The sequence below is a fragment of the Salmo salar genome, chromosome 04 (genome assembly GCF_965601325.2).
Source record: "Salmo salar chromosome 04, fSalSal1, whole genome shotgun sequence".
Classification (NCBI taxonomy): Eukaryota; Metazoa; Chordata; class Actinopteri; order Salmoniformes; family Salmonidae; genus Salmo; species Salmo salar.
Window position 1 is genome coordinate 2183894 of NC_138294.1, and position 27941 is coordinate 2211834.

At 41.6% G+C, this 27941-nt stretch overlaps 1 protein-coding gene across 4 annotated transcripts; it reads left to right on the plus strand.

Moving 5' to 3' along the window:
* The first annotated feature begins 473 nt into the window (after window positions 1–473).
* On the plus strand, window positions 474–27941 carry LOC106592710 (uncharacterized). 4 transcript variants are annotated; one of them, XR_014391959.1, is made up of 21 exons: window positions 475–689; window positions 1933–2028; window positions 7006–7095; window positions 7216–7792; window positions 8036–8146; window positions 9271–9349; window positions 11867–11959; window positions 12307–14304; window positions 15967–16123; window positions 16770–17201; window positions 21765–22208; window positions 23065–23331; window positions 23448–23705; window positions 23802–24047; window positions 24295–24552; window positions 24844–25182; window positions 25281–25550; window positions 25652–25735; window positions 26061–26111; window positions 26378–27201; window positions 27249–27941. XR_014391959.1 is itself a non-coding variant. In XM_082973835.1 (20 exons), exons 1-20 carry the CDS (start codon window positions 652–654, stop codon window positions 26391–26393), a joined length of 5904 nt encoding a protein of 1967 aa, XP_082829961.1. In that variant the 5' UTR covers window positions 475–651; the 3' UTR covers window positions 26394–27941. The 4 variants fall into 4 exon arrangements, 3 of the variants coding, with proteins under 3 accessions (XP_082829962.1, XP_082829963.1, XP_082829961.1); XM_082973835.1 differs by having other exon boundaries at window positions 26378–27941; XM_082973836.1 differs by lacking the exon at window positions 16770–17201 and having other exon boundaries at window positions 474–689; window positions 26378–27941.

The window sequence follows — 27941 nt, forward strand, 5'->3', positions numbered from 1 at the left end:
AAGCATACTTCCAAAGTTGTGGCAAAATGGCTTAAGGACAACAAAGTCAAGGTATTGGAGTGGCCATCACAAAGCCCTGACCTCAATCCTATAGAACATTTGTGGGCAGAACTGAAAAAGTGTGTGCGAGCAAGGAGGCTTACAAACCTGACTCAGTTACACCACCCCTGTCAGGAGGAATGGGCCAAAATTCACCCAACCTATTGTGGGAAGCTTGTGGAAGGCTACCCAAAACATTTGACCCAAGTTAAACAATTTAAAGGCAATGCTACCAAATACTAATTGAGTGTATGTAAACTTCTGACCCACTGGGAATGTGATGAAAGAAATAAAAGCTGAAATAAATCAATCACTCTCTATTATTCTGACATTTCACATTCTTAAAATAAAGTGGTGATCCTAACTGACCTAAGACAGGGAATATTTACTTGGATTAAATGTCAGGAATTGTGAAAAACTGAGTTTAAATGTATTTGGCTAAGGTGTATGTAAACTTCAGACTTCAACTGTATATCCTACTGGTTATAATGTGTAAAGTATTTTACTGGAATGATTTTAATATTTACCTGAACACTATACTCTGTGTCTGAAAGGCTATTGGGAGCAGTGTCTCCTGCTCCAAGCCAACTCTCCTTGAAAAGTGACCATTCCATGGATCGACCAATCGGATTTACAAATGGTGATCTCAGGTAAAGTACCAGTCAAAAGTTTGGACACACCTACTCATTCAAGGATTTTTCTTTATTTTGTATTAATTTCTACATTGTAGGATAATAGTGAAGACATGAACTTAATATTACACATGTGGAATCATGTAGTAACAAAACATGTTAAACAAATAGGCCTATATTACTAGTGATATGGACTGGAATAGGACTATATTACTAGTGGTATGGACTGGAATAGGACTATATTACTAGTGATGTGGACTGGAAGAGGACTGTATTACTAGTGATATGGACTGGAATAGGACTATATTACTAGTGATATGGACTGGAATAGGACTATATTACTAGTGATATGGACTGGAATAGGACTATATTACTAGTGATGTGGACTGGAATAGGACTATATTACTAGTGATGTGGACTGGAATATAACTGTATTACTAGTGATATGGACTGGAATAGGCCTATATTACTAGTGATATGGACTGGAATAAGATTATATTACTAGTGATGTGGACTGGAATAGGACTATATTACTAGTGATGTGGACTGGAATATAACTGTATTACTAGTGATATGGACTGGAATAGGCCTATATTACTAGTGATATGGACTGGAATAAGATTATATTACTAGTGATGTGGACTGGAATAGGACTATATTACTAGTGATGTGGACTGGAATAGGACTATATTAAATAGTGATGTGGACTGGAATAGGACTATATTACTAATGATGTGGACTGGAATAGGCCTATATCATCTCACTAACTGTTATGTTGGTCTACTGCCCTACAGTTGAAGTCGGAAGTTTAGGAGGTTTACAAACCTGACTCAGTTACACCAGCTCTGTATGGAGGAATGGGCCAAAATTCACCCAACTTATTGTGGAAGGCTACCCGAAACGTTTGACCCAAGTTAAACAATTTAAAGGCAATGCTACCAAATACTAATTGAGTGTATGCAAACTTCTGACCCACTGGGAATGTGATGAAAGAAATAAAAGCTGAAATAAATTAATATCTCTACTATTATTCTGACATTTCACATTCTTAAAATGAAGTGGTGATCCTAACTGACCTAAGACAGGGAATCTTTACTAGGATTAAATGTCAGGAATTGTGAAAAACTGAGTTTAAATGTATTTGGCTAAGGTGTATGTAAACTTCAGACTTCAACTGTATATCCTACTGGTTATACTGTGTAATGTAATTTACTGGAATGATTTTAATATTTACCTGAACACTATTCTCTGTGTCTGAAAGGCTTTTGGGAGCAGCATCTCCTGCTCCAAGCCAACTCTCCTTGAAAAGTGACCATTCCATGTATCGACCAATCGGATTTACAAATGGTGATCTCAGGTACAGTACCAGTCAAAAGTTTGGACACACCTACTCATTCAAGGATTTTTCTTTATTTTGTATTAATTTCTACTTGTAGGATAATAGTGAAGACATGAACTTAATATTACACATGTGGAATCATGTAGTAACAAAACATGTTAAACAAATAGGCCTATATTACTAATGATATGGACTGGAATAGGACTATATTCCTAGTGATGTGGACTGGAATATAACTGTATTACTAGTGATATGGACTGGAATATGACTGTATTACTAGTGATATGGACTGGAATAGGCCTATATTACTAGTGATATGGACTGGAATATTACTAGTGATGTGGACTGGAATAGGACTATATTACTAGTGATGTGGACTGGAATAGGACTATATTACTAGTGATGTGGACTGGAATAGGACTATATTACTAGTGATATGGACTGGAATAGGACTATATTACTAGTGATATGGACTGGAATAGGACTATATTACTAGTGATGTGGACTGAAGTAGGACTATTACTAGTGATGTGGACTGGAATAGGACTATTACTAGTGATATGGACTGGAATAGGACTATATTACTAGTGATGTGGACTGTAATAGACCTATATTACTAGTGATATGGACTGGAATAGGACTATATTACTAGTGATATGGACTGGAATAGGACTATATTACTAGTGGTATGGACTGGAATAGGACTATATTACTAGTGATATGGACTGGAATAGGACTATATTACTAGTGGTATGGACTGGAATAGGACTATATTACTAGTGATGTGGACTGGAATATGACTATATTACTACTGATATGGACTGGAATAGGACTATATTACTAGTTATGTGGACTGGAATAGGACTATATTACTAGTGATGTGGACTGGAATAGGACTATATTTCTAGTGATATGGACTGGAATAGACCTATATTACTAGTGATATGGACTGGAATAGGACTATATTACTAGTGATATGGACTGGAATAGGCCTATATTACTAGTGATATGGACTGGAATAGGACTATATTACTAGTGATATGGACTGGAATAGGACTATATTACTAGTGATATGGACTGGAATAGGACTATATTACTTGTGATGTGGACTGGAATAGGACTATATTACTAGTGGTATGGACTGTAATAGGACTATATTACTAGTGATATGGACTGGAATAGGACTATATTACTAGTGATATGGACTGGAATAGGACTATGTTACTAGTGATGTGGACTGGAATAGGACTATATTACTAGTGATGTGGACTGGAATAGGACTATATTACTAGTGATGTGGACTGGAATATAACTGTATTACTAGTGATATGGACTGGAATAGGACTATATTACTAGTGATGTGGACTGGAAGAGGACTGTATTACTAGTGATATGGACTGGAATAGGACTATATTACTAGTGATATGGACTGGAATAGGACTATATTACTAGTGATATGGACTGGAATAGGACTATATTACTAGTGATGTGGACTGGAATAGGACTATATTACTAGTGATGTGGACTGGAATATAACTGTATTACTAGTGATATGGACTGGAATAGGCCTATATTACTAGTGATATGGACTGGAATAAGATTATATTACTAGTGATGTGGACTGGAATAGGACTATATTACTAGTGATATGGACTGGAATAGGACTATATTACTAGTGATGTGGACTGGAATAGGACTATATTACTAGTGATATGGACTGGAATAGGACTATATTACTAGTGATATGGACTGGAATAGGACTATATTACTAGAGATGTGGACTGGAAGAGGCCAATATTACTCGTTGTGTGGACTGGAAGAGGCCTATATTACTAGTGATATGGACTGGAATAGGACTATATTACTAGTGATATGGACTGGAATAGGACTATATTACTTGTGATGTGGCCCGGAATCGGACTATAACACTAGTGATGTGGACTGGAATATACTATTTTTTAAACTGTTGATCAAGTTCTGTGCACATCTCCATATTATGTTTACTTTATAGCTTTCTACAAATAGCTAGCTAGAACAAAGTGTTAATAAGATAAAAATGCATTCAAAATATTTTAAAGCAATACAAATAAGCAATGCTAGTGATATGGACTGGAATAGGAATATGTTACTAGTGATATTGACTGGAAGAGGCCTATATTACTAGTGATATGGACTGGAATAGGAATATGTTACTAGTGATATTGACTGGAAGAGGCCTATATTACTAGTGATATTGTCATGCCCTGACCAGTAAAAGGGGTTATTTGTCATTGTAGTTTGGTCAGGGTGTGGCAAGGGGTGTTTGTTTTGTGTGTTTTGGTGTAGGTTCTATGTTTATGTCTTTCTATTTCAATGTTGGGTTTTTGGTAGGACCTCCAATTAGAGGCAGCTGGTTGTCGTTGTCTCTAATTGGAGGCCATATTTAGTTGTGTTTGTTTCACTTGTGTTTTGTGGGTGGTTATTTTCTGTATAGCCTGGGAGCCTTATGGAACTGTTTTCGTCTTTTGTTTAAGTGTTTTCTTTAAATAAATTAAGAAGAAGAGCACTTTACCCGCTGCGCCTTGGTCCAATCCTTACGACGCTTATGACAGATATGGACTGGAAGAAGCTTATATTACTAGTGATATAGACTGGAACTGGACTATATTACTAGTGGTGTGGACTGGAATAGAATGTGAAATATCAGAATAATAGAGAGAGATTGATAGGACTATATTACTAGTGATGTGGACTGGAATATAACTGTATTACTAGTGATATGGACTGGAATAGGCCTATATTTCTAGTGATATGGACTGGAATAGGCTTATATTACTAGTGATATGGACTGGAATATTACTAGTGATGTGGACTGGAATAGGACTATATTACTAGTGATGTGGACTGGAATAGGACTATATTACTAGTGATATGGACTGGAATAGGACTATATTACTAGTGGTATGGACTGGAATAGGACTATATTACTAGTGATGTGGACTGGAATATGACTATATTACTACTGATATGGACTGGAATAGGACTATATTACTAGTTATGTGGACTGGAATAGGACTATATTACTAGTGATGTGGACTGGAATAGGACTATATTTCTAGTGATATGGACTGGAATAGACCTATATTACTAGTGATATGGACTGGAATAGGACTATATTACTAGTGATATGGACTGGAATAGGCCTATATTACTAGTGATATGGACTGGAATAGGACTATATTACTAGTGATATGGACTGGAATAGGACTATATTACTAGTGATATGGACTGGAATAGGACTATATTACTTGTGATGTGGACTGGAATAGGACTATATTACTAGTGGTATGGACTGTAATAGGACTATATTACTAGTGATATGGACTGGAATAGGACTATATTACTAGTGATGTGGACTGGAATAGGACTATATTGCTAGTGATGTGGACTGAAATAGGACTATGTTACTAGTGATGTGGACTGGAATAGGACTATATTACTAGTGATGTGGACTGGAACAGCTTGTAAATGCTTCATGAGCTCAGTTCAACTGTCGCACATCATCAGAGCCTCAAATATAAGCTTGTTTTACTCCAATGTTTGTTAACAACTGAATCGTCAACAAACACTCTTTATCTTCATAACATTGTTAAAACATCCATTTTGATCTCATGGATGGTCAGTCCTGGCATCCATAGCCCCATCCATGAATTTGAGAGTGGTCACCTTTCCTCAACCCCTTTCCTAAATTGTTTGCCCAAAAACATGGTGTCCGCTTTCTTGTTGTTTGAACTACAGATTCTCCCTTTAAAAAGTGCTGTAATTCTCCTAATATTAAAGAGGTGAGATACTGTGAGGAATTGTGTTAAAAGGATAAGACACTGCTCAGAGTTGGTTTTAGGAGGATAAGACACTGCTCAGAGTAGGTTTTAGGATGATAAGACACTGCTCAGAGTAGGTTTTATGATGATGTTTAAACACTGCTCAGAGTAGGTTTTAGGAGGATAAGACACTGCTCAGAGTAGGTTTTAGGAGGATAAGACACTGCTCAGAGTAGGTTTTAGGATGTTAAGACACTGCTCAGAGTAGGTTTTATGATGATAAGACACTGCTCAGAGTAGGTTTTAGGATATTTAAACACTGCTCAGAGTAGGTTTTAGGATGTTAAGACACTGCTCAGAGTAGGTTTTAGGAGGATAAGACACTGCTCAGACAAACTCTGAGCCAAGAGTAAAATGAACTCATATAAGTTTATCTCAGCTGATAATCAGGACAGTTTGAGGTACCGCAAAGGAAAGATGTTGATGACGCTCATTGACATTGTTGCAAATTATGAGGAATAACCAATCACGATGAGGCATCGCCAGCTGTGAACTCTACAGCACGCTTCAGACAACCACAGTGAATGTGACTGGACATCAAATGTTTATGATTTAATTTTCTCCTGACACGATAACTTTGCCTACTGTTAATTATTGTCTGTTACCATGCATAACCTTTTTATAACCAATTCTGATGGTTGTTAAAAGCAGAATTTTTACAATATTACCGTTATACGTCACTCCCGTTTAACAACACCAAATCTCTTTGGCACCGTAGGCATCAAGTCACTTACCGAATAATATTGCGTACAACGTTTGAATGGTCTATCATTTTCATCAAACACAATCAAAGTTAACATAAATATGTCTTCAATTGCCCAATTTAGACATATTTTTTAACAACGCGATGTTGCGCTCCAAATGGATAACTTGATGTCACATGATGTAGGTAATTCAATAATCCAAGGAAAAAGGTTTTTATTTATCAGCCTAGTGGTTATATGTATTTAAGCATATCATGTGAAATCATTCTCAAATAGAAATATCCAAATATTTGTTTCTGTCCATTTAGAAATATACAGATATTTTTGTTTCTGTCCATTTAGAAATATACAAACAGTCAACATGAAAGATGAATGGTTATTAAATTCTGCATATTCACACAATGACAAAACCCTCCTTGATCTTTCCACAGTTGTATTCAGGAGAGGGTGGGGTCTCCGTGTCTGTCCATGAAGAGTGATTGGTCCATGGACAGGCACATTATGTTTGGAAAAGATGCCAGGTAAGTGAAGAACCTAACATAGAAAAAGCAGCTTCCACATTCCTGTGAATCTTGTAGGTTTGCCCCTGTATAGTCAGTCTTTAAAACAGCAACCACATTTCTCTACCACTTTGTGTACAGTGAGCTGACAGCCAGTCTACTGACAGAGGACCACTTCAGATGTTCAGTGTGTACAGAGGTTCTCAAAGAGCCAGTCTCCATCCCCTGTGGACACAGTTACTGCAGACAGTGCATTGAGACCCACTGGACCCAGACAGGAGAGTACGACTGCCCCCAGTGCAGAAAGAGATTCAGAACACGTCCTGACCCCCTCACTAACTCAGCCTTGGAGAAGGTGATTGAGAAACTCCACCAGGCAGGGTTCCAGGTCCCTGCTCTTCCCAAGCACTGCTACGCTGGACCTGGAGATGTGGTCTGTGATCTCTGCACTGAGAAACAGCTCAAAGCTGTGAAGTCCTGTCTGACCTGCACTGCCTCCTACTGTGAGAGCCATGTCAGGCATCACTACACCGTAGCAGCTCTGCAGAGACACACCTTGTTGGAAGTGACTGGAAACCTGGAGCAGAAACTGTGCCAGCTGCACCACAGAGCTCTGGAGGTCTTCTGTAAGACAGACCAGGTTTCTGTTTGTCTGGTGTGTGCCTTGCAGGACCACAGAAACCATGATGTCATAAAGAGTGAGAGAGATACTGAAGAGGTGGGTGTGTCTATAGTCTGGACTAGTGTTGTATGATTGTGTCCAGAATGTTCTTTTTAATCTCCATGACCATTAGGATGTAGCATTAGTCCACATTGAGGACAAACAGTCACTTGTACATGTTGTTTCCTATGCTGTTCTGGTTTAGCATTCAGTCACCTGAATCTGTAAATATAACACATTGAGCTTCTGAGCTTCTGTACTGCATTATATTACTGTAATGATCTATTCTCTTCTGTGAAGCTAAAACACACAAATCAAGACCAACAGACTGCATTAAGATCGGAAACAAAATTGCGGAGAGATGTCCAACAAAAGAAGACAGAACTAACCAACATAATACACCTGGAACAGGTACTGTGTTATAATCCACCTGGAACAGGTACTGTATAATAATCCACCTGGAACAGGTACTATGTTATAATCCACCTGGAACAGGTACTGTGTTATAATCCACCTGGAACAGGTACTGTATAATAATCCACCTGGAACAGGTACTGTGTTATAATCCACCTGGAACAGGTACTGTATTATAATCCACCTGGAACAGGTACTGTATTATGATCCAACAGGAACAGGTACTGTGTTATAATCCACCTGGAACAGGTACAGTATTATAATTCACCTGGAACAGGTACTGTATTATAATTCACCTGGAACAGGTACTGTGTTATAATCCACCTGGAACAGGTACTGTATTATAATCCACCTGGAACAGGTACTGTATTATAATCCACCTGGAACAGGTACTGTGTTATAAATACCTGGAACAGGTACTGTGTTGTAATCCACCTGGAACAGGTACTGTATTATAATCCACCTGGAACAGGTACTGTGTTATAAATACCTGGAACAGGTACTGTATTATAATCCACCTGGAACAGGTACTGTGTTATAATCCACCTGGAACAGGTACTGTGTTATAACCCACCTGGAACAGGTACTGTGTTATAATCCACCTGGAACAGGTACTGTGTTATAATCCACCTGGAACAGGTACTGTATTATAATCCGCCTGGAACCGGTACTGTGTTATAAATACCTGGAACAGGTACTGTATTATAATCCACCTGGAACAGGTACTGTGTTATAATCCACCTGGAACAGGTACTGTGTTATAATCCACCTGGAACAGGTACTGTATTATAATACACCTGGAACAGGTACTGTGTTATAAATACCTGGAACAGGTACTGTGTTATAATCCACCTGGAACAGATACTGTATAATAATCCACCTGGAACAGGTACTGTGTTATAAATACCTGAAACAGGTACTGTGTTATAATCCACCTGGAACAGGTACTGTATTATAATCCACCTGGAACAGGTACTGTATTATAATCCACCTGGAACAGGTACTGTATAATAATCCACCTGGAACAGGTACTGTATAATAATCCTGTATTATGTCAGCAATATCATAGATCGGTGAAATATCCCAACTCTTTTCTCATGTTAAAACTATTTGTCCCTTAGACTTTAGAGAAAGCAACCTGGGAACTGACCTATCATGCAAAATATTTCTACAGAGGCTTTGGGGATGTTCTTACCAAAGGTGAGTTACATCACTGCTGCTGAATGACTACCTTTAATGACCTGTACTACAACATGAGACTGTTCTTACCAAAGGTGAGTTACACTGAACAAAAATATAAACGCAAGATGCAACAATTTAAAGATTTTACTGAGTTACAGTTCCTGTATGGAAATCAGTCAATTTAAATGGATTCATTAGTCCCTAATCTATGGATTTTACATGACTGGGAATACAGATATGTATCTGTTGGTCACACATACCTTAATAAAGGGTGTGGATCAGAAATCCAGTCAGTATCTGATGTAACCACCATTTGCCTCATGCAGCGCAACACATCTTCTCATAGAGTTGATCAGGCTGTTGATTGTGGCCTGTGGAATGTTGTCCTGCTCTGCTTCAATGGCTGTGCGAATTTTCTGGATATTGATGGGAACTAAAACACGCTGTCGTACACGTCGATCCAGAGCATCCCAAACATGCTCAAAGGGTGACATGTCTTGTGAGTATGCAGGCCATGGAGGAACTGGCTCATTTTCAGCTTCCAGGAATTGTGTACAGATCCTTGAGACATGGGGTCAGTGCATTATCATGCTGAAACATGAAGTGAAGGTGGCGGATGAGTGGCACGATAATGGGCCTCATGATCTCATCACGGTATCTCTGTGCATTCAAATTGCCATCGATAAAATGCAATTGTGTTTGTTGTCTGTAGGTTATGCCTGCCCCACACCATAACCCCACCGCTAACATGGGGCACTCTGTTCACAACGTTGACATCAGCAAACCGCTCACCCACACGATGCCATACTGCAGTCTGCCTGGTATAGTTGAAACCAGGATTCATCCGTGAAGAGCACATCTCTCCAGCATGCCAGTGGCTATTGAAGGTGAGAATTTGCCCACTGAAGTCAATTCGACGCCCAACTGCAAGACCCTGATGAAGACGACGAGCATGCAGATGAGCTTCCCTGAGACGATTTCTGACAGTTTGTGCAGAAATTCTTCGGTTGTGCAAACCTACAGTTTCACCAGCTGTCCGGGTGGCTGGTCTCAGACGATCCCGCAGGTGAAGAAGCTGGATGTGGAGGTCCTGGGCTGGCGTGGTTACACGTGGTCTGCGGTTGGGAGGCCGGTTGGATGTCCTCACAATTCTCGAAAACAAAGTTGGAGGGGGCTTATGGTAGAGAAATTAACATTCAATTCTGTGGCAACAGCTCTGGTGGACATTCCTGCAGTCAGCATGCCAATTGCACATTCCCTCAAAATTTGAGAAATCTGCAGCATTGTGTTGTGTGACAAAACTGCACATTTTAGAGTTCACCTGTGTTATGATCATGCTTTTTAATTAGCTTCTTGATATGCCACACCTGTCAGGGGGATGGATTATCTTAGCAAAAGAGAAATGCCCACTAAGAGGGATGATAACAAATGTGTGCACAACATTTGAGAGAAATAAGCTTTTTGTGTGTATGGAACATTTCTGGGATCTTTTATCTCAGCTCATGAAATATGTGACCAACACTTTACATGTTGCGTTTTATTTTTTTGTTCAGTGTATATTACTGCTAAATGACTACCTGTCACGACTGTCGTAATGATTAGACCAAGGCGCAGCGGGTTGCGTGCTCATCATTATATTTATTATAAATGTGAACACGGAAAAACAAGAAAATAGAGAAACACGACAGTAAACAGTTTTGCAGGCTAGACTATAAGCAATGCAAAAACAACTACCCACAATCAGACAGGTGAAAACAAGCTCCCTAAATATGACTCTCAATCAGGAACAACGATGTACAGCTGTTCCTGATTGAGAGCCACACCAGGCCAACAAAGAAATACACAAACTAGAAAACCTAGAACACCAACACCAGAACATATACCAAAAACCCCGGAACACATAAATACAATACCCCTCTACATACACATAACCCCCAAACCATATAAAACAAATACCCTCTGCCACGTCCTGACCAAACTACCATAACCAATAACCCATATACTGGTCAGGACGTGACACTACCTTTAATGACCTGTACCACAACATGTTATCATGTGTTTTCTGTGATTGTCAGACTGGACATCAGACAGTGTTGTGGTGGCTGCCCTCGGTCGTCCTTTAGACCTGTACCACAACATGTTATCATGTGTTTTCTGTGATTGTCAGACTGGACATCAGACAGTGTTGTGGTGGCTGCCCTCGGTCGTCCTTTAGACCTGTACCACAACATGTTATCATGTGTTTTCTGTGATTGTCAGACTGGACAGCAGACAGTGTTGTGGTGGCTGCCCTCGGTCGTCCTTTAGACCTGTACCACAACATGTTATCATGTGTTTTCTGTGATTGTCAGACTGGACAGCAGACAGTGTTGTGGTGGCTGCCCTCGGTCGTCCTTTAGACCTGTACCACAACATGTTATCATGTGTTTTCTGTGATTGTCAGATTGGACATCAGACAGTGTTGTGGTGGCTGCCCTCGGTCGTCCTTTAGACCTGTACCACAACATGTTATCATGTGTTTTCTGTGATTGTCAGACTGGACATCAGACAGTGTTGTGGTGGCTGCCCTCGGTCGTCCCTTAGATCTTGGGATGTTGTATGACTGCCGCAGTGACTCATTTTGTTCAGGTACCGTATGTTTTTAAAGTTTAAAAACTTCAGAGTATTGTGGTTGTATTTATAGTATGTACTGCTGAGTGTTCTAGTGTATAATGTGTTGTAAGAAAACACAATAAAAGTCATCTGTGATAGATGGGGGTAAAGCAGGTTCATTGAGGCTTGTCTGGTTTAAGCTGTGACTCAACATTACATTCCAAATCATTGGTTTTATCGGAGTGGTTAATGACTTATTGTTTGTTGAAGGTTGTGAAATGTAAAGTTAACAAATTATTTAATAACCTCCTTTACCCAATTTAATAATAAATAATTGAAAAGTCTGAATTTCTTCAGGTAATTCAAGTTTCTTATGTCCTTAGATGTTTTTCTGTGGAACAACACCACCATTGCGTCAATGCAGCTGTCCCTCCCTCGGCCTCTCACAGAGGTGAAGTGTATTGAAGGAGACTCCCTTCAGGACAGATTCAGGGCTCTGGATGTGACCACTCCTCTCAGAGCCAGTGTCCTGTCTGGACTGGTGGAGGTTGGTGGTGCTGCTGGATACCTGAACCATCCTGTTCAGTCCACACTGCAGGACCGGGTCACTCTACAGTACAGAACCACTACCAGACTGGACATGCTCAGTCACAGGGTGCTTCAGGAGGAGACAGACAGAACACAACGAAAGGCAACTCATGTGGTCATGGCTGTCCTCTATGGAGCTCAAGCATTCTTTATCTTTGACAGCAAACACATCAACAGACAAAGGAATGCAAGACGAGAGAAAACCGAGATGCAAGATGTGATCAAGAAGATGCTCAACACCTTCAATTCAGAAGATATATTCTCAAGTTTGACAGACTCAGAGAAAGTAAACAGTTTGTTGTATCAATGCACCTTGCACAGTGACGTAGACCCGACAACCACAATGGATTATGACACAGCAGTAGAGGTGTACCAGTCCCTGCCAAAGTGTCTGGGGCAGCGAGGAGAGAAAGCAGTGCCTGTTCGTGTCTGGCTATACCCTCTGAAGAATCTGGACCATGCAGCGGCTTGTGTTGCGTTTCAGATCAGTGAAGACCTGCTCCTCAGAGCTGAGAAAGTTCTGGAACACCTGAGACAGGTCACAATGAGGTGCCAGGAAATGATGTCAGACCACACCAATGCCTATGTGATGAAATGGTTCCCTTATGCTAAGGACAAACTGACACAGTTTTCACAGTCACTGTCAGAGTATCAGGCAGAGTTTCAGAAAGCACTGGCCAAAGCCACAGAGTTCATTAGAGAAAATGGTGAATCAGGTTTGTTGTGGTTCAGAGAGATTCTGAAGAAACACAATCAGTCACCGTTCACTTCTCAGGCTTTAGATCACTGGCTTCACAATAAGGAAGCTGAGGTGAATGCTGTTAACATCTGCAAAACCAAGAACCTCCCCATAGTGAAATCTGAGAAGGAGCTGGAGACAGTCCTTCTAGATTCACAGACAGACAGGATACTGTGTTTCACTCTGACCTCCCTAGATGATGAAGATTCATTCCTCTCCACCATGGAGCAGCATACACTCTCTGTACAAGAGAACACCATGAACCAAACTGATCGCACTGGACAGCAGGAGACACAGGTCAGTCAGAAAATACAGTCAGACCTCAGCTTGTTCACCACATTCTATGAAGACAGAAGAGATGAAGAGAACATCAAGTTCATTGCAGCAGTTATACCAGATATCAGTGTTCCTGCATCCTCCATTCGTCTGTATCAACAAGGCAGTCTCATCACCACCAACTTCCTGCTGGGATTAAAACCTGATCCAGTCCAGGTAGCAGAGATAAAACAGAGCTGCGTCCTCCTGACGTTTCCACAGTCAACCATCAGAAGACCTGAGAGATACAGAGTAGAGTACAGAGTCATGACTACTAGTTTTATGAAGGTTAGCAAACGGCCATGGAATGAGGTAGTGACCCTGGCTCCTGCAGAAACCTGTGTAGTGGCAGGTTTGAAACCGTTCACACTGTACCAGATCAGGTACTCTGTTATAGAACACTCTGGTATGAGTGACTTCAGCAAGGTCATTGAGGTCAAGACCCTGAGATCCCCACCTGAACATCTGTATGTGAGCCGGCTGCTGAACAAAACAAAGGAAACCATCAAAGTGACTTGGCTCCAGCCTGAGTCTGAAGATGATGCCTCTGTACTCCACTACAAAGTAGAATATAAAGAGGCAGGACTGGAGGGCTGGTCTACCATGGTAACAGAAGGACCTGAATGTAAATGCATCATATCTCTGAACCTCAGTACCTGCTACAGAGTCAGAGTGTCAGCTGTCTATGGAGAAGGAGACACCAGTGAAACCAGCAGAGAGACAGATGTCCCTGTAAATGGTGAGTTTCTACATAACTATTTACGAATGATGAGGAAAATAAAGGTTACCCTGTCCTGACCTAGCTAATTATCAAATTATGTGATGACGTTTTACATTAAACAAGTCCTGACACCTCTAATTGTATTCTTCTTATTCCGACATACAGTATATTAGTGTTAATATGACTATATAGCTACATGTTTATTATGTGTCTATACAGTATATTAGTGTTAATATGACTATATAGCTACATGTTTATTATGTGTCTATACAGTATATTAGTGTTAATATGACTATGTAGCTACATGTTTATTATGTGTTTATACAGTATATTAGTGTTAATATGACTATGTAGCTACATGTTTATTATGTGTCTATACAGTTTATTAGTGTTAATATGACTATGTAGCTACATGTTTATTATGTGTCTATACAGTATATTAGTGTTAATATGACTATGTAGCTACATGTTTATTATGTGTCTACAGTATATTAGTGTTATTATGACTATGTAGCTACATGTTTATTATGTGTCTATACAGTATATTAGTGTTAATATGACTATGTAGCTACATGTTTATTATGTGTCTATACAGTATATTAGTGTTAATGACTCTATGTAGCTACATGTTTATTATGTGTCTACAGTATATTAGTGTTAATATGACTATGTAGCTACATGTTTATTATGTGTCTACAGTATATTAGTGTTAATATGACTATGTAGCTACATGTTTGTGTCTATAAAGTACATTAGTGTTAATATGACTATGTAGCTACATGTTTATTATGTGTCTACAGTATATTAGTGTTATTATGACTATGTAGCTACATGTTTATTATGTGTCTATACAGTATATTAGTGTTAATATGACTATGTAGCTACATGTTTATTATGTGTCTATACAGTATATTAGTGTTAATATAACTATGTAGCTACATGTTTATTATGTGTCTATACAGTTTATTAGTGTTAATATGACTATGTAGCTACATGTTTATTATGTGTCTATACAGTATATTAGTGTTAATATGACTATGTAGCTACATGTTTATTATGTGTCTATACAGTATATTAGTGTTAATATGACTATGTAGCTACATGTTTATTATGTGTCTACAGTATATTAGTGTTAATATGACTATGTAGCTACATGTTTATTATTTGTCTATACAGTATATTAGTGTTAATATGACTATGTAGCTACATGTTTATTATGTGTCTATGTAGCTACATGTTTATTATGTGTATGTAGCTACATGTTTATTATGTGTCTATACAGTATATTAGTGTTAATGACTCTATGTAGCTACATGTTTATTATGTGTCTATACAGTATATTAGTGTTAATATGACTATGTAGCTACATGTTTATTATGTGTCTATACAGTATATTAGTGTTAATAGGACTATGTAGCTACATGTTTATTATGTGTCTATACAGTATATTAGTGTTAATATAACTATGTAGCTACATGTTTATTATGTCTATACAGTATATTAGTGTTAATGACTCTGTAGCTACATGTTTATTATGTGTCTATACAGTATATTAGTGTTAATATGACTATGTAGCTACATGTTTATAATGTGTCTACAGTATATTAGTGTTAATATGACTAATATTTAAATCGCACTTTAAACTAAAACTTAAATTAACTTTTACATTTTTTTTTGCAGTCTGGTCCATAGACCTCTCAGAGAGAAAGGCCTCCCTCCTCCTAGAAGTGCTGAAACTCCAACCAGGGAAGAAACCAGTAGCGCTGAAGAGCTGGTCAGATGAAGAGAGTGAAGTGAGGAGTTTCCTTCAGTGTCTGCCCTACATCTCACAGCTGAGGTGAGTGAGTTTATCCAACAAGAGTCCCTATGTCATTGAACTGGTGTAGATAGTATTTATGTTTTACACTGTCTTTATCTTTTCAATACATGCACATATGAAGATGCTGTAGAAACTCTAATTCAGTAGGAATTTAAATTGAACAAAATTCCAGTTCATAGTTGCATTGTTTTAAAAGATGGAGTCATATGGTGGTATTAGTTTTCAGTTCCCCAACCCTGTTACTCATATCAGTCCTCATCACTCACCTGTATATCATCTGTGTTTTAAACTGTTTGTTCAGATTTCTTCCACTGAAGGATAATATAGAGAGGAGAAAGAGAGAGAAGAGCATCACACTATCAAACTGCCCCCAGAGAGTCTCCTTTCTGACTGCTGATGCAAAGTGGCAGCACACGGTGAAGGCTCCGTATAAAACTACACATGTTGGTGAATCTGGGAACATTTATCAGCCCATTTCCTGACATCACTAATGTTACATTACTAAATGTCACAGATAAATCATGTGAATGTCTCTAAAACTAAATACTTTAACATATAACCAAAGCACATTATGTAAATGTATAACTACTTCATATATCTTTAACTATGACTGGTTTCATGTGTTCATCCATGTCTGAATCAGCTGTTACTGTCCTTGTTGCAGTTTCTGTCCATGGAGGTCTGATCCCTCAAAGCAGATCAAGTTCCTGGTGGATCTCCTGTCTCAAGCAGCAGAGAGGGAGGAGCAGACAGGAGAGAAGACACTGAAGCTGGTATCATCAGTGTGTACTTACAGCACCTTTCCTTTTCCCAATGGAGACAATTCTAAACAAAGTGATTTCCTGCTGGATCTGTGCTCACATGTGAAGGACTATGAGACTCAAACAGGCAGGAGTGTCCTTCCAGCATTACAGCCAGTTTACCAGTCAGCTCCTGCAGTCTGGTCCATAGACCTCTCAGAGAGAAAGGCCTCCCTCCTCCTAGAAGTGCTGAAACTCCAACCAGAGAAGAAACCAGTAGAGCTGAAGGGCTGGTCAGATGAAGAGAGTGAAGTGAGGAGTTTCCTTCAGTGTCTGTCCTACATCTCACAGCTGAGGTGAGTCTGAACATGTGTGGTGGTTAGTGATTATGTGATGCTAGTGGTTATTATCTTGTAGAAACATTTGACATATAAAACTTCAAGTGTTGGTAAATCTTGTAGCAGTATTGTTAGAGAGGGGTAAAGGTAAAGATTTTGTTGCGGCACCAGGCAGGTATTAACCCTGCAGAAAGGAACGGAGTAGGATAGAGAGAGACCCACTACCAGACACACACACATCAGCAGAAGAGACTGTCTAGAGTGTAGCCTGTTAGCCAGATAGCCAGTGGAGAGAAAAGATAAGACACACCATATAAAACACCCATCACAGCACAGGGGAAACCCCACCAATAATACCTCATACAATAATGATGGCAGAGCAATTTAACGGCAACTTCATAGAAACTATTTACAAGAAAGAACCCAGTCATCAACATTAGAGGATTTGTAATAATCTGTATTACCTCCCAGTGGAGGAGTGCAGAGGGTATGAATGGTGGGGGGTCATAGACAAACAAAGGCCTTAAAATGTCCACAATCTTCTGGGCCACATGTCATTAGTACCACATCAATACAGTTCAAATAACAAGACACAATAAACTGGCAAGAAACCTCCCTTTAACTAAAATGTCAACCCAAATATGTCTGGCAGGGCAATAATAGTCCAGCGACGCTGAACCTCAAAGGGAAGAGCATTGAAAACAATAATAAAGACTGCTGCAGTGTAAAGCACTGGAGAGAGTGAGGGGAGGAGAGAGAGAGAGAGAGAGAGAGAGAGAGAGAGAGGGAGAGAGAGAGAGAGAGGGAGAGAGAGTGAGGGGGAGAGGGAGAGAGAGGTGGAAGAGAGGAGGAGAGGCAAGAAAGAGGGGAGAGAGAGTGAGAGAGTAAGGGAAGAGAGAGAGACTGAGGTGAGAGAGAGTGAGGGGGAGAGAGAGTGAGGGAAGAGTGAGAGTGAGGGAGGTGAGAGAGAGTGAGGGAAGAGAGAGAGAGTGAGGGAAGAGAGAGAGAGTGAGGGAGAGGGGGGGAGAGGAGGGAAGAGAGAGAGAGGGGAAGAGAGAGAGAGCAAGTGAGGGGAGAGAGAGAGAGAGAGAGAGGGAGGGGGAGAGTGAGGGAGAGAGAGAGAGAGTGAGAGGAAGAGAGAGAGAGTGAGAGAGAGAGGAGAGAGGGAGAGAGAGATGAGGGAAGAGGGAGGAGTGAGGGAAGAGGAGGAGTGAGGGAAGAGAGTGAGGCGAAGAGAGTGAGGGAAGAGAGAGAGGGAAGAGAGAGAGAGAGTGAGGGAAGGAGAGGGTGAGGGAAGAAAGTGAGAGAGAGATATGAGAGAGAGAGTGAGAGAGAAAGACTGAGGGAAGACAGAGAGAAAGACAGGAGGGAAGAGAGAGTGAGTGAGGGAGTGAGTGTGTGAGGAAAGAGAGAGAGAGTGAGGAAAGAGAGAGAGAGTGAGGGAAGAGAGAGAGTGAGGGAAGAGAGAGATAATGAAGGAAGAGAGAGTGAGTGGGACAGGGAGAGCGGGAGAGAGTGAGTGAGGAAGAGAGAGAGAGTGAGGGAAGAGTGAGAGTAAGTGAAGAGAGTGAGAGAGAGACAAAGAGAGACAGACGAGAGAGAGTGAGAGGAAGAGAGAGTGAGGGAAGAGAGAAAGTGAGGGAATGAGGGAGAGAGAGAGGAGTAGGGGGGAGAGTGATGGGGAGAGAGATGTGAGGGAGAGAGGAGTGGCGAGAGAGAGAATGAGGGAAGAGAGAATGAGGGAAGAGGAGAGTGAGGGAGAGAGAGTGAGTGAAGAGGGAGAGAGAGTAGAGGAAGAAAGAGAGAGAGAATGAGGGAAGAGGAGAGAGAGAGAGTGAGGGAAGAGAGAGAGAGTGAGTAAGAGAAAGAGACAATGAGGGAAGAGAGGGAGAGAGGGAAGTCAGAGTGAAAGAGAGATAGAGGGACATGAGAGAGACGAGAGAGAGAGAGTGAAGGAAGAGAGAGAGTGGGACAGGGAGAGTGGGAGTGAGTGAGGGAGGAGAGAGAGAGAAAGAGGAGAGAGAGAGAAAGAGGCGAGAGAGAGAAAGAGGCGAGAGAGTGAGTGAGGTCAGAGAGAGTGAGTGAGGGAAGAGAGATGAGATGAGAGTGAGGGAGAGAGAGTGAGTGAGGGAAGAGAGAGAGAGTGAGTGAGGGAAGAGAGAGTGAGTGAGGGAAGAGAGAGAGTGAGTGAGGGAAGAGAGAGAGAGTGAGTGAGGGAGAGAGAGAGAGTGAGTGAGGGAAGAGAGAGTGAGGGAAGAGAGAGAGAGAGTGAGGGAAGAGAGAGAGAGTGAGTGAGGGAAGAGAGAGAGAGAGTGAGGGAAGAGAGAGAGAGAGTGAGTGAGGAGAGAGAGAGAGAGAGAGAGAGTGAGGGAAGAGAGAGAGAGTGAGTGAGGGAAGAGAGAGAGTGAGTGAGGGAAGAGAGAGAGAGTGAGTGAGGGAAGAGAGAGAGAGTGAGTGAGGGAAGAGAGAGAGAGTGAGTGAGGGAAGAGAGAGAGAGTGAGTGAGGGAAGAGAGAGAGAGAGAGTGAGGGAAGAGAGAGAGAGAGAGTGAGGAGAGAGAGAGTGAGAGAGAGAGTGAGGGAAGAGAGAGAGAGAGTGAGAGAGTGAGGGAGAGAGAGAGAGAGTGAGTGAGGGAAGAGAGAGTGAGTGAGGGAAGAGAGAGAGAGTGAGTGAGGGAAGAGAGGAGAGAGAGTGAGTGAGGGAAGAGAGAGTGAGTGAGGGAGAGAGAGTGAGTGAGGGAAGAGAGAGAGAGTGAGTGAGGGAAGAGAGAGAGAGAGTGAGTGAGGGAAGAGAGAGAGAGAGTGAGGGAGAGAGAGGTGAGTGAGGGAAGAGAGAGAGAGAGTGAGGGAAGAGAGAGAGAGAGTGAGTGAAGAGGAGGGAGAGAGAGTGAGTGAGGGAAGAGAGAGAGTGAGTGAGGGAAGAGAGAGAGTGAGTGAGGGAAGAGAGAGAGAGAGTAGAGGGAAGAGAGAGAGAGGAGTGAGGGAAGAGAGAGAGAGAGTGAGGAAGAGAGTGAGTGAGGGAAGAGAGATAGTGAGTGAGGGAAGTGAGAGAGAGAGTGAGGGAATTGAGAGAGTGAGGGAAGAGGGAAAGAGTTAGTGAGGGAAGAGAGTGAGAGAGAGTGAGGAAAGAGAGAGAGTGAGTGAGTGAGGGAAGAGGGAGAGAGAGTGAGTGAGGGAAGAGAGAGAGAGTGAGTGAGTGTGGGAAGAGAGAGAGAGAGTGAGTGAGGTGGGAAGAGAGAGAGTGAGTGAGTGAGGGAAGAGAGTGAGTGAGGGAAGAGAGAGAGTGAGTGAGGGAAGAGAGAGATAGTGAGTGTGAGTGGGAGGAGAAAGAGAGAGTGAGGTAAGAGAGAGAGTGAGGGAAGAGAGAGAGAGGGAGGAGAGAGAGAGGGAAGAGAGAGGGAGAGAGAGTGAGTGAGGGAAGAGAGAGAGAGTGAGTGAGGGAAGAGAGAGAGAGTGAATGAGGGAAGAGAGAGAGAGTGAATGAGGGAAGAGAGAGTGAATGAGGGAAGAGAGAGAGAGTGAATGAGGGAAGAGAGAGAGAGCGAGTGAGGGGAGAGAGAGCGAGTGAGGGGAGAGAGAGAGCGAGTGAGGGGAGAGAGAGAGCGAGTGAGGGGAGAGACTGAGTGAGGGAAGAGAGAGAGAGAGTGAGTGAGGGAAGAGAGAGAGAGAGTGAATGAGGAGAGAGAGTGAGTGATGGAAGAGAGAGAGAGTGAGTGAGGGAAGAGAGAGAGAGAGTGAGTGAATGAGTGAGGGAAGAGAGTAAGTGAGGGAAGAGAGTAAGTGAGTGTGGGAAGAGAGAGTGAGTGTGGGAAGAGAGAGTGAGTGAGGGAAGAGAGAGAGAGAGTAATTGAGGTAAGAGAGAGAGAGGGAGTGAGGGAAGAGAGAGAGAGAGTGAGGAAAGAGTGAGTGAGGGAAGAGAGATAGTGAGTGAGGGAAGTGAGAGAGAGAGTGAGGGAATTGAGAGAGTGAGGGAAGAGGGAAAGAGTTAGTGAGGGAAGAGAGTGAGAGAGAGTGAGGAAAGAGAGAGAGTGAGTGAGTGATGGAAGAGGGAGAGAGAGTGAGTGAGGGAAGAGAGAGAGAGTGAGTGAGTGTGGGAAGAGAGAGAGAGAGTGAGTGAGTGTGGGAAGAGAGAGAGTGAGTGAGTGTGGGAAGAGAGAGAGTGAGTGAGTGTGGGAAGAGAGTGAGTGAGGGAAGAGAGAGAGAGAGAGAGAGAGAGTGAGAGAGAACAGTGAGTGAGGGAAGAGGGAAAACAAACAGATGTTGTGCAGCATCACACTATCAAACTGCCCCCAGAGAGTCTCCTTTCTGACTGCTGATGCAAAGTGGCAGCACACGGTGAAGGCTCCGTATAAAACTACACATGTTGGTGAATCTGGGAACATTTATCAGCCCATTTCCTGACATCACTAATGTTACATTACTAAATGTCACAGATAAATCATGTGAATGTCTCTAAAACTAAATACTTTAACATATAACCAAAGCACATTATGTAAATGTATAACTACTTCATATATCTTTAACTATGACTGGTTTCATGTGTTCATCCATGTCTGAATCAGCTGTTACTGTCCTTGTTGTAGATTCTATCCACGGAGGTCTGATCCCTCAAAGCGGATCAAGTTCCTGGTGGATCTCCTGTCTCAAGCAGCAGAGAGGGAGGAGCAGACAGGAGAGAAGACACTGAAGCTGGTATCATCAGTGTGGACTTACAGCACCTTTCCTTTCTGTGATGATGATGATGATGAGATCAAGGAATATCAATGTGATTTCCTGCTGGATCTGTACTCACATGTGAAGGACTATGAGACTCAAACAGGCAGGAGTTTCCTTCCAGCATTACAGCCAGTTTACCAGTCAGCTCCTGCAGCCTGGTCCATAGACCTCTCAGAGAGAAAGGCCTCCCTCCTCCTAGAAGTGCTGAAACTCCAACCAGAGAAGAAACCAGTAGAGCTGAAGGGCTGGTCAGATGAAGAGAGTGAAGTGAGGAGTTTCCTTCAGTGTCTGTCCTACATCTCACAGCTGAGGTGAGTCTGAACATGTGTGGTGGTTAGTGATTATGTGATGCTAGTGGTTATTATCTTGTAGAAACTTCAAGTGTTGGTGTATCTGGTAACATTTATCAGCTGATTTCCTGACATAACAAATATGTTGCATTACTAAACGTCGCAGATATATTGTTCATTTATCTAAATGATGTGATGCTAGACATTTGTCTTTTAGAAATCTTGTGAATTTTATCTTTGAGAAATGTTGTAATATTAAACCTGAATGTTTATATTCCAAATATCTAATCTATAAACCAAATGTCATGTATATTATGTAACTTTCTCTGTGACATGGTGTTTCCATATGACAGGCAGGTATTCATGTACAGTGAGGAAGACGTATTGGGACAGTGATGCATTTGTTATTTTGTCTCTGTACACTTTGACATGATACAATGACTGAGGTTAAAGGTCAAACTGTCAGCTTTAATTTGAGGGTATTTTCACCATGTTTCTCAGGAAATTATATTTCAAATGTTTATTCCACTTAGTTTGACGATGATGTTTCTGTATTTAGTCAGTGGTTATTTTTCATTCATTTCTTATTTTGACAAAAAAAATTTCAAATTCAATGAATTTTAATTCCAGGTTGTAACACAATAAAAAGTCTTAAGGGGATTGAAAACTATTGCAGGGGACTGTATGTACAAAAAGTGCTGTAATTTCTAAACAGTTCACCTGATATGTATGAAAATACCCTCGGATTAAAGCTGACCTTTAACCTCATAGTCACTGTATTATTTCAAAGTGCTGGAGTACAGAGCCAAAACAACAATCCATGTGTCACTGTCTCCTAAATATCTGATTCGATGTCCCCCATGTTTTGCTGTTTCAGCTGTGATGATGACAGGTTCTTCCAGACTGTGTGTGAATCCATCCCTGTGAGGTCCAGAGAGGAGGACCAGCAGTTGGCCTCTCTCCTCCAGGCCTTGGGCTCCACCCTGTCACTGGGAGGAGAGTTACCCAGGAAAACCTGCAGGTCTGTGGGGAGAGTCCTGGGTCTCTGTGCCTCCAGAGTGGACCTCACTCTCACCCCCAGCAAGATCTCTCTCCAAGGAGCCTTACTTCTTTTGAGACATGAGTCAAAGCTGCACAAGCTCAGGTATGTTCAGTAAGACAGCTTTTACAGGTCTATTGAATAATTGATTTTCCTACTGAGTATTTATCTGACAAGGTTTCTCTGTTTAAAGTGACTTGAGTTTTGTCTTTTCATTCCAGGCTGAATGTGGGTATGGCAGTGAAACTGTCCAGACTGGTTATGAGGACAGAGAGAGGTGCTCCTCCACTGACTGTCCCAGAACTCTCCCTGGTCCTAAAGAGCAGCCAGCCACCAGAGAGAGTGTTATCCAGGGCTCTGAGTAGTGTGGCGTCCCTGCTGAGACTCTGGAGGGTTCAGTGTCTGGACCTGACTGACTTCTGGTTCCAGGGTCACTCTCTCATCACACTGCTGTGTCACCAGGGACCTCTCTCTCTCAGGTCAGTCTGAAGCTGATGTTTTTTAAATAGAAATAGTAACTTCATTCATGTGTTTTTCTTCATATTTCTGACTGCCTGTATGTTCCAACCTCCTAGACTGAACTCAGACACTCTGCAGCAGCTGACTGTAGTTGTGTATGAAGCTCAGGACAAGGACTTGACTCAGTGGTTCCTGGAGAAGGTTGGTGGAGACCTGACCTCCTGCAGGCTGGACTGGGAAGTGCTTCTCTCTCTGCTGCAGCATTCAACCCACAACATCACTGTGGACCTCAGGAAGAACAGGCTTCTAGAGAAGAACATCTCAGATCTTCTCCCCTTTCTGGGAAGGGTTACTCTCAAGAGGTGGGAGAACTTCTTTCTCTATTCAGACTTTCTAGAAATAATAAAATAACTATTTGTATCCAGTGACATGTTGTTCTGAGTTGTCCTCTGTAATATCATTATGGTTTTATTCAAGAGGTGGGAGATCTTTATTCAATATTTATAGACGTTAATTATTAATGTCCTATCCAGCCAGTTGTTACTATGTAAGTTATTCTTTATAAAACCTTGACATAACCACAACAATCCATTCTCCATGTTTGTTCAGGTCCAGTTCCAGCTTTGTAAAGTCCTCCATCAGACAGATCTATGACAGTAGAGCCAGTGACTGTGTGTCCAGTTTGTTGAGGTCTTCAGACCATTGGATCAACCTGAACAGCAGAGAGCTGGACAGAGTGGAGTGTACTGCTCTGTGTTTTACCCTGCAGCACAGCCACCAAGTCAAAGTCAACCTGCTGTGGACCTCCATACCACCGGGGGAGATAGAGAGCATCCTGCCTCTTCTGGACAGAGTCTCCCAACTCAGGTTTAGTTGCCACTCTTTGACCCTGCTAGAATGGATAGAACTATGAGGCTTTCCACTTCCTGACTGATTTAACCTCTAACCCTAACCTTAGTGTAATGTACTAACCTTAACCTCAGCTAGGAGTGGAATTGAAGGGGAACGCCTGGGAGTTGACCTGACTAACAGAGTTGTAGTGTGTTTATCAGTGTTTTAATGTGTGATGCTGTGAAAATAGGTCTCTCTCTCTATCCTCTCTCATACTCTGTCTCTGTATCTCTGTGTCTCTCTCTGTCTCTCTCTCTCACTCTGTAGTGTTGACAGGAGGTTACTGCTGAGTTTCCTCCAGTGCTGTGCTGCCTCTCAGATCCAGCAGGGGGCACCACCACCACCAACAGCAGTATGGCTGCTCAGGTCTCTGCACTACAGGCTGGACTTCTCCTGCTCCTCCTCTGTGGACCTGTCAGCTCAGGACCAGGAGAAGGCTCTGTGTCTGACCACTGACCACTGCAGGGCCATCAGCTCTGTTCTGAAGCAGAACCAACACAGCACCCAGCTGGTCCAGAACCAGGTCCAGCTCATCCTAAGAGACTGTGAGGTGGAGGACAGAGCACTGAGGGAGCTGCTTCCCATCCTGCATATTGTCAAGCTGAGGTTAGACACACAAAGACAAACATTTGACCAACTAGTTTATCAGTAGGAGTTAGACCTACTCTGTGTCATAATGTTGTCTCTGCTTCTTGTCCTCTCAGCCCCAGCAAAGCTCTGCTACTTCAGCTGCTGGACCTTGTGTGTGAGGGGATTGAAGAGGGGCTGCTGAGGCACACAGAGTCCCTGTGCAGAGCCCTGGATGGGGAGCTGGACCTCAGTGAGACCAGGCTGGACCAGAAGGCCTGTGGATCTCTGGCCCTGGTTCTGGAACACTCAGAGGGTCTGTCAGAACTGGACCTCAGCCACTGTCAACTCACAGACCACCACCTACAGCCCCTGATCACACACCTGCATAAAGTACAAGTCCTGGAGTGAGTGGCTTTCACTGTGTGTGTGTGTTTCTGTGTCTGTGATACTAGATGACAAATGTCTGATCACTTGTTCTCTCTCTCGCTCTGTCTCTCTCTCGTAGCCTGAGTCACAATGACATCACTGATGCTCTGACTGACAGAATACTCCAACTGGTCTCTACCAACACTTCAATACACACCGTACGGTAAGGGTGTGTGTGACGGTGAGCAGAGCATGTGTGTGTGTGTGAGATCATATGGGTGTGTCTGTTGCTGGGGGCAACAGTTGGAGGATGGAGATGTGTTGTCTAATGATGTACATTTACATTTTAGTAATTTAGCAGAAGCTCTTATTCAGTGAGTTTCATTTCAGTTTCATTTCATCCTTTTTTTTCTTTCTTTTTTTTCTCCGTACTGGTCCCCCGTGGGAATCGAAACCACAACCCTGTCATTGCAAACACTCTACCAACTGAGCCACACAGGACTAGAATAATAATAATAATAATGATTAATAATTATCATGTTCTATAGACTCTTCAACAACAGAATCCAGGACAGAAGACCCTTCCTGACAGACAAGAGGTTTGAGCATCTGGTGAAACAACATCAGGTCTTAGTCCAGGAAGAGAAGGCTGAATCCAGGACAGAAGACCCTTCCTGACAGACAAGAGGTTTGAGCATCTGGTGAAACAACATCAGGTCTTAGTCCAGGAAGAGAAGGCTGAATCCAGGACAGAAGACCCTTCCTGACAGACAAGAGGTTTGAGATCTGGTGAAACAACATCAGGTCTTAGTCCAGGAAGAGAAGGCTGAATCCAGGACAGAAGACCCTTCCTGACAGACAAGAGGTTTGAGATCTGGTAAAACATCAGGTCTTAGATGGACATAGTAGTTTCAAGAGTAGTAGGCAAGGCCCAGTTCTGTGACAGAGGACATGGTTAGGAAGGCCCCAATCACTCTCTCTCTCTCTCTCCCTCTCTCTCTCTCTCACACACACACACACACACACACACACACACACACACACACACACACACACACACACACACACACACACACACACACACACACAAAGAAGGTTCAGTCTCACCCACCACGTGGAACTCAAAGAAGAATGAACATTCTGAGAGAATTGACATTGATTAAAGAAAATAAGAAGAAATTAATTTATTAAGATAGTAATAAAATGTTAAATATGTTAAATGTTGGAAGCATTGGGAAACATATAGTGGGAGATATTAAAAGGTGATTCAAGTAATGCAGTGAAATGGTTCAGAATGTTTTAATGTTGGTTGCTTTAAGGTACGATGCTTGTAGACTGTGTTGGTTAGGTTTAAAGGACAAGGCCTTATGGTCTGTAGGAGGTTGGTAATGACATGTTATAATGATGAAATGGTATAATGTTGAAGGGTTTTAAAAATGTTGAATGTTTAGGAAGTAATGGGAAGAATAGGTTCGAGTGGGATTATAATTGAGAAGGGAATGTTAATGTTTAAAAATTCATGTTTAGAAATAAATGTTTTAAAAGTTAATGATAATGGAGTGTACTGAGGGTGCTATCTTGCTTTGGGAATCCCCCGGTCAGAGCAGCCAGGAGGAGGCATCCTGTCTAGACGTCCTGCCTATGTGAGGAAAGATGGGGGTTAGTGGGTGCTGAAAGAGCACCTTTTGAGTGATGGCCACATTAGGTGCTAACCACTGAATGCATCATTGGAGCAGGTGTTAGCCACAATGAGTTAACAGAAAGGAAGATGGAGGGTATAAAGGAGGCATCATTCTGGAGAAGGGTACGACTCTCTATTAGCTTCAACAACCTGTGGACTGATGGAAGAAGATTTCTGCTGTAGCTTTTTAGCTTGAAATATATTTTTATATATATTAAACTCATATTTAGATTTATATTATACTCATATTTAGATTTATATTATACTCATATTTAGATTTATATTATACTCATATTTAGATTTATAGCTTGAAATACATTGAGTTTTTTATTATTCTCATATTTAGATTTGTATTATTCTCAGTTAAAGTAAAATTCTAGGAGGGATCCTTAAGGTTTCCTCATTGATAGAAGTGTGTTAAAGTAGCTGGTAGAGTTTTTAGACGCCAACTGAGGGACTGATCATCCTGAGGGGGGAGATAAAAAACAGTATGTAAAGTTGTAGAAGGTAAGAACCTGTTTTTCTATATATTAATTACTGTGCTTCTCATAAAGTTGTAAAATACAAAACATATTTTATTGGCAATAAGGGTATAGTTATTAAGGGCTCTGAAGGTGTCTATCAATTTAATTTACTGTTGATGTTGCTTATCATTGATGGTGATATTGATTTGTGATTGACTGATTGATCTGGGATTTTTTATGCCTCTTTCTGGGATTTTGAATAAACTTTCCTTATTGTTCTGAAA

Coding starts and splice junctions, on each gene's coding strand:
- LOC106592710 (XM_082973835.1), top strand. CDS start 652: ATGGATCGACCAATCGGATTTACAAATGGTGATCTCAG. Junction 2,029..7,005: donor TTTACAAATGGTGATCTCAG/GTACAGTACCAG, acceptor ATCTTTCCACAG/TTGTATTCAGGAGAGGGTGG. Junction 23,332..23,447: donor TCAAAGCTGCACAAGCTCAG/GTATGTTCAGTA, acceptor TTTTCATTCCAG/GCTGAATGTGGGTATGGCAG.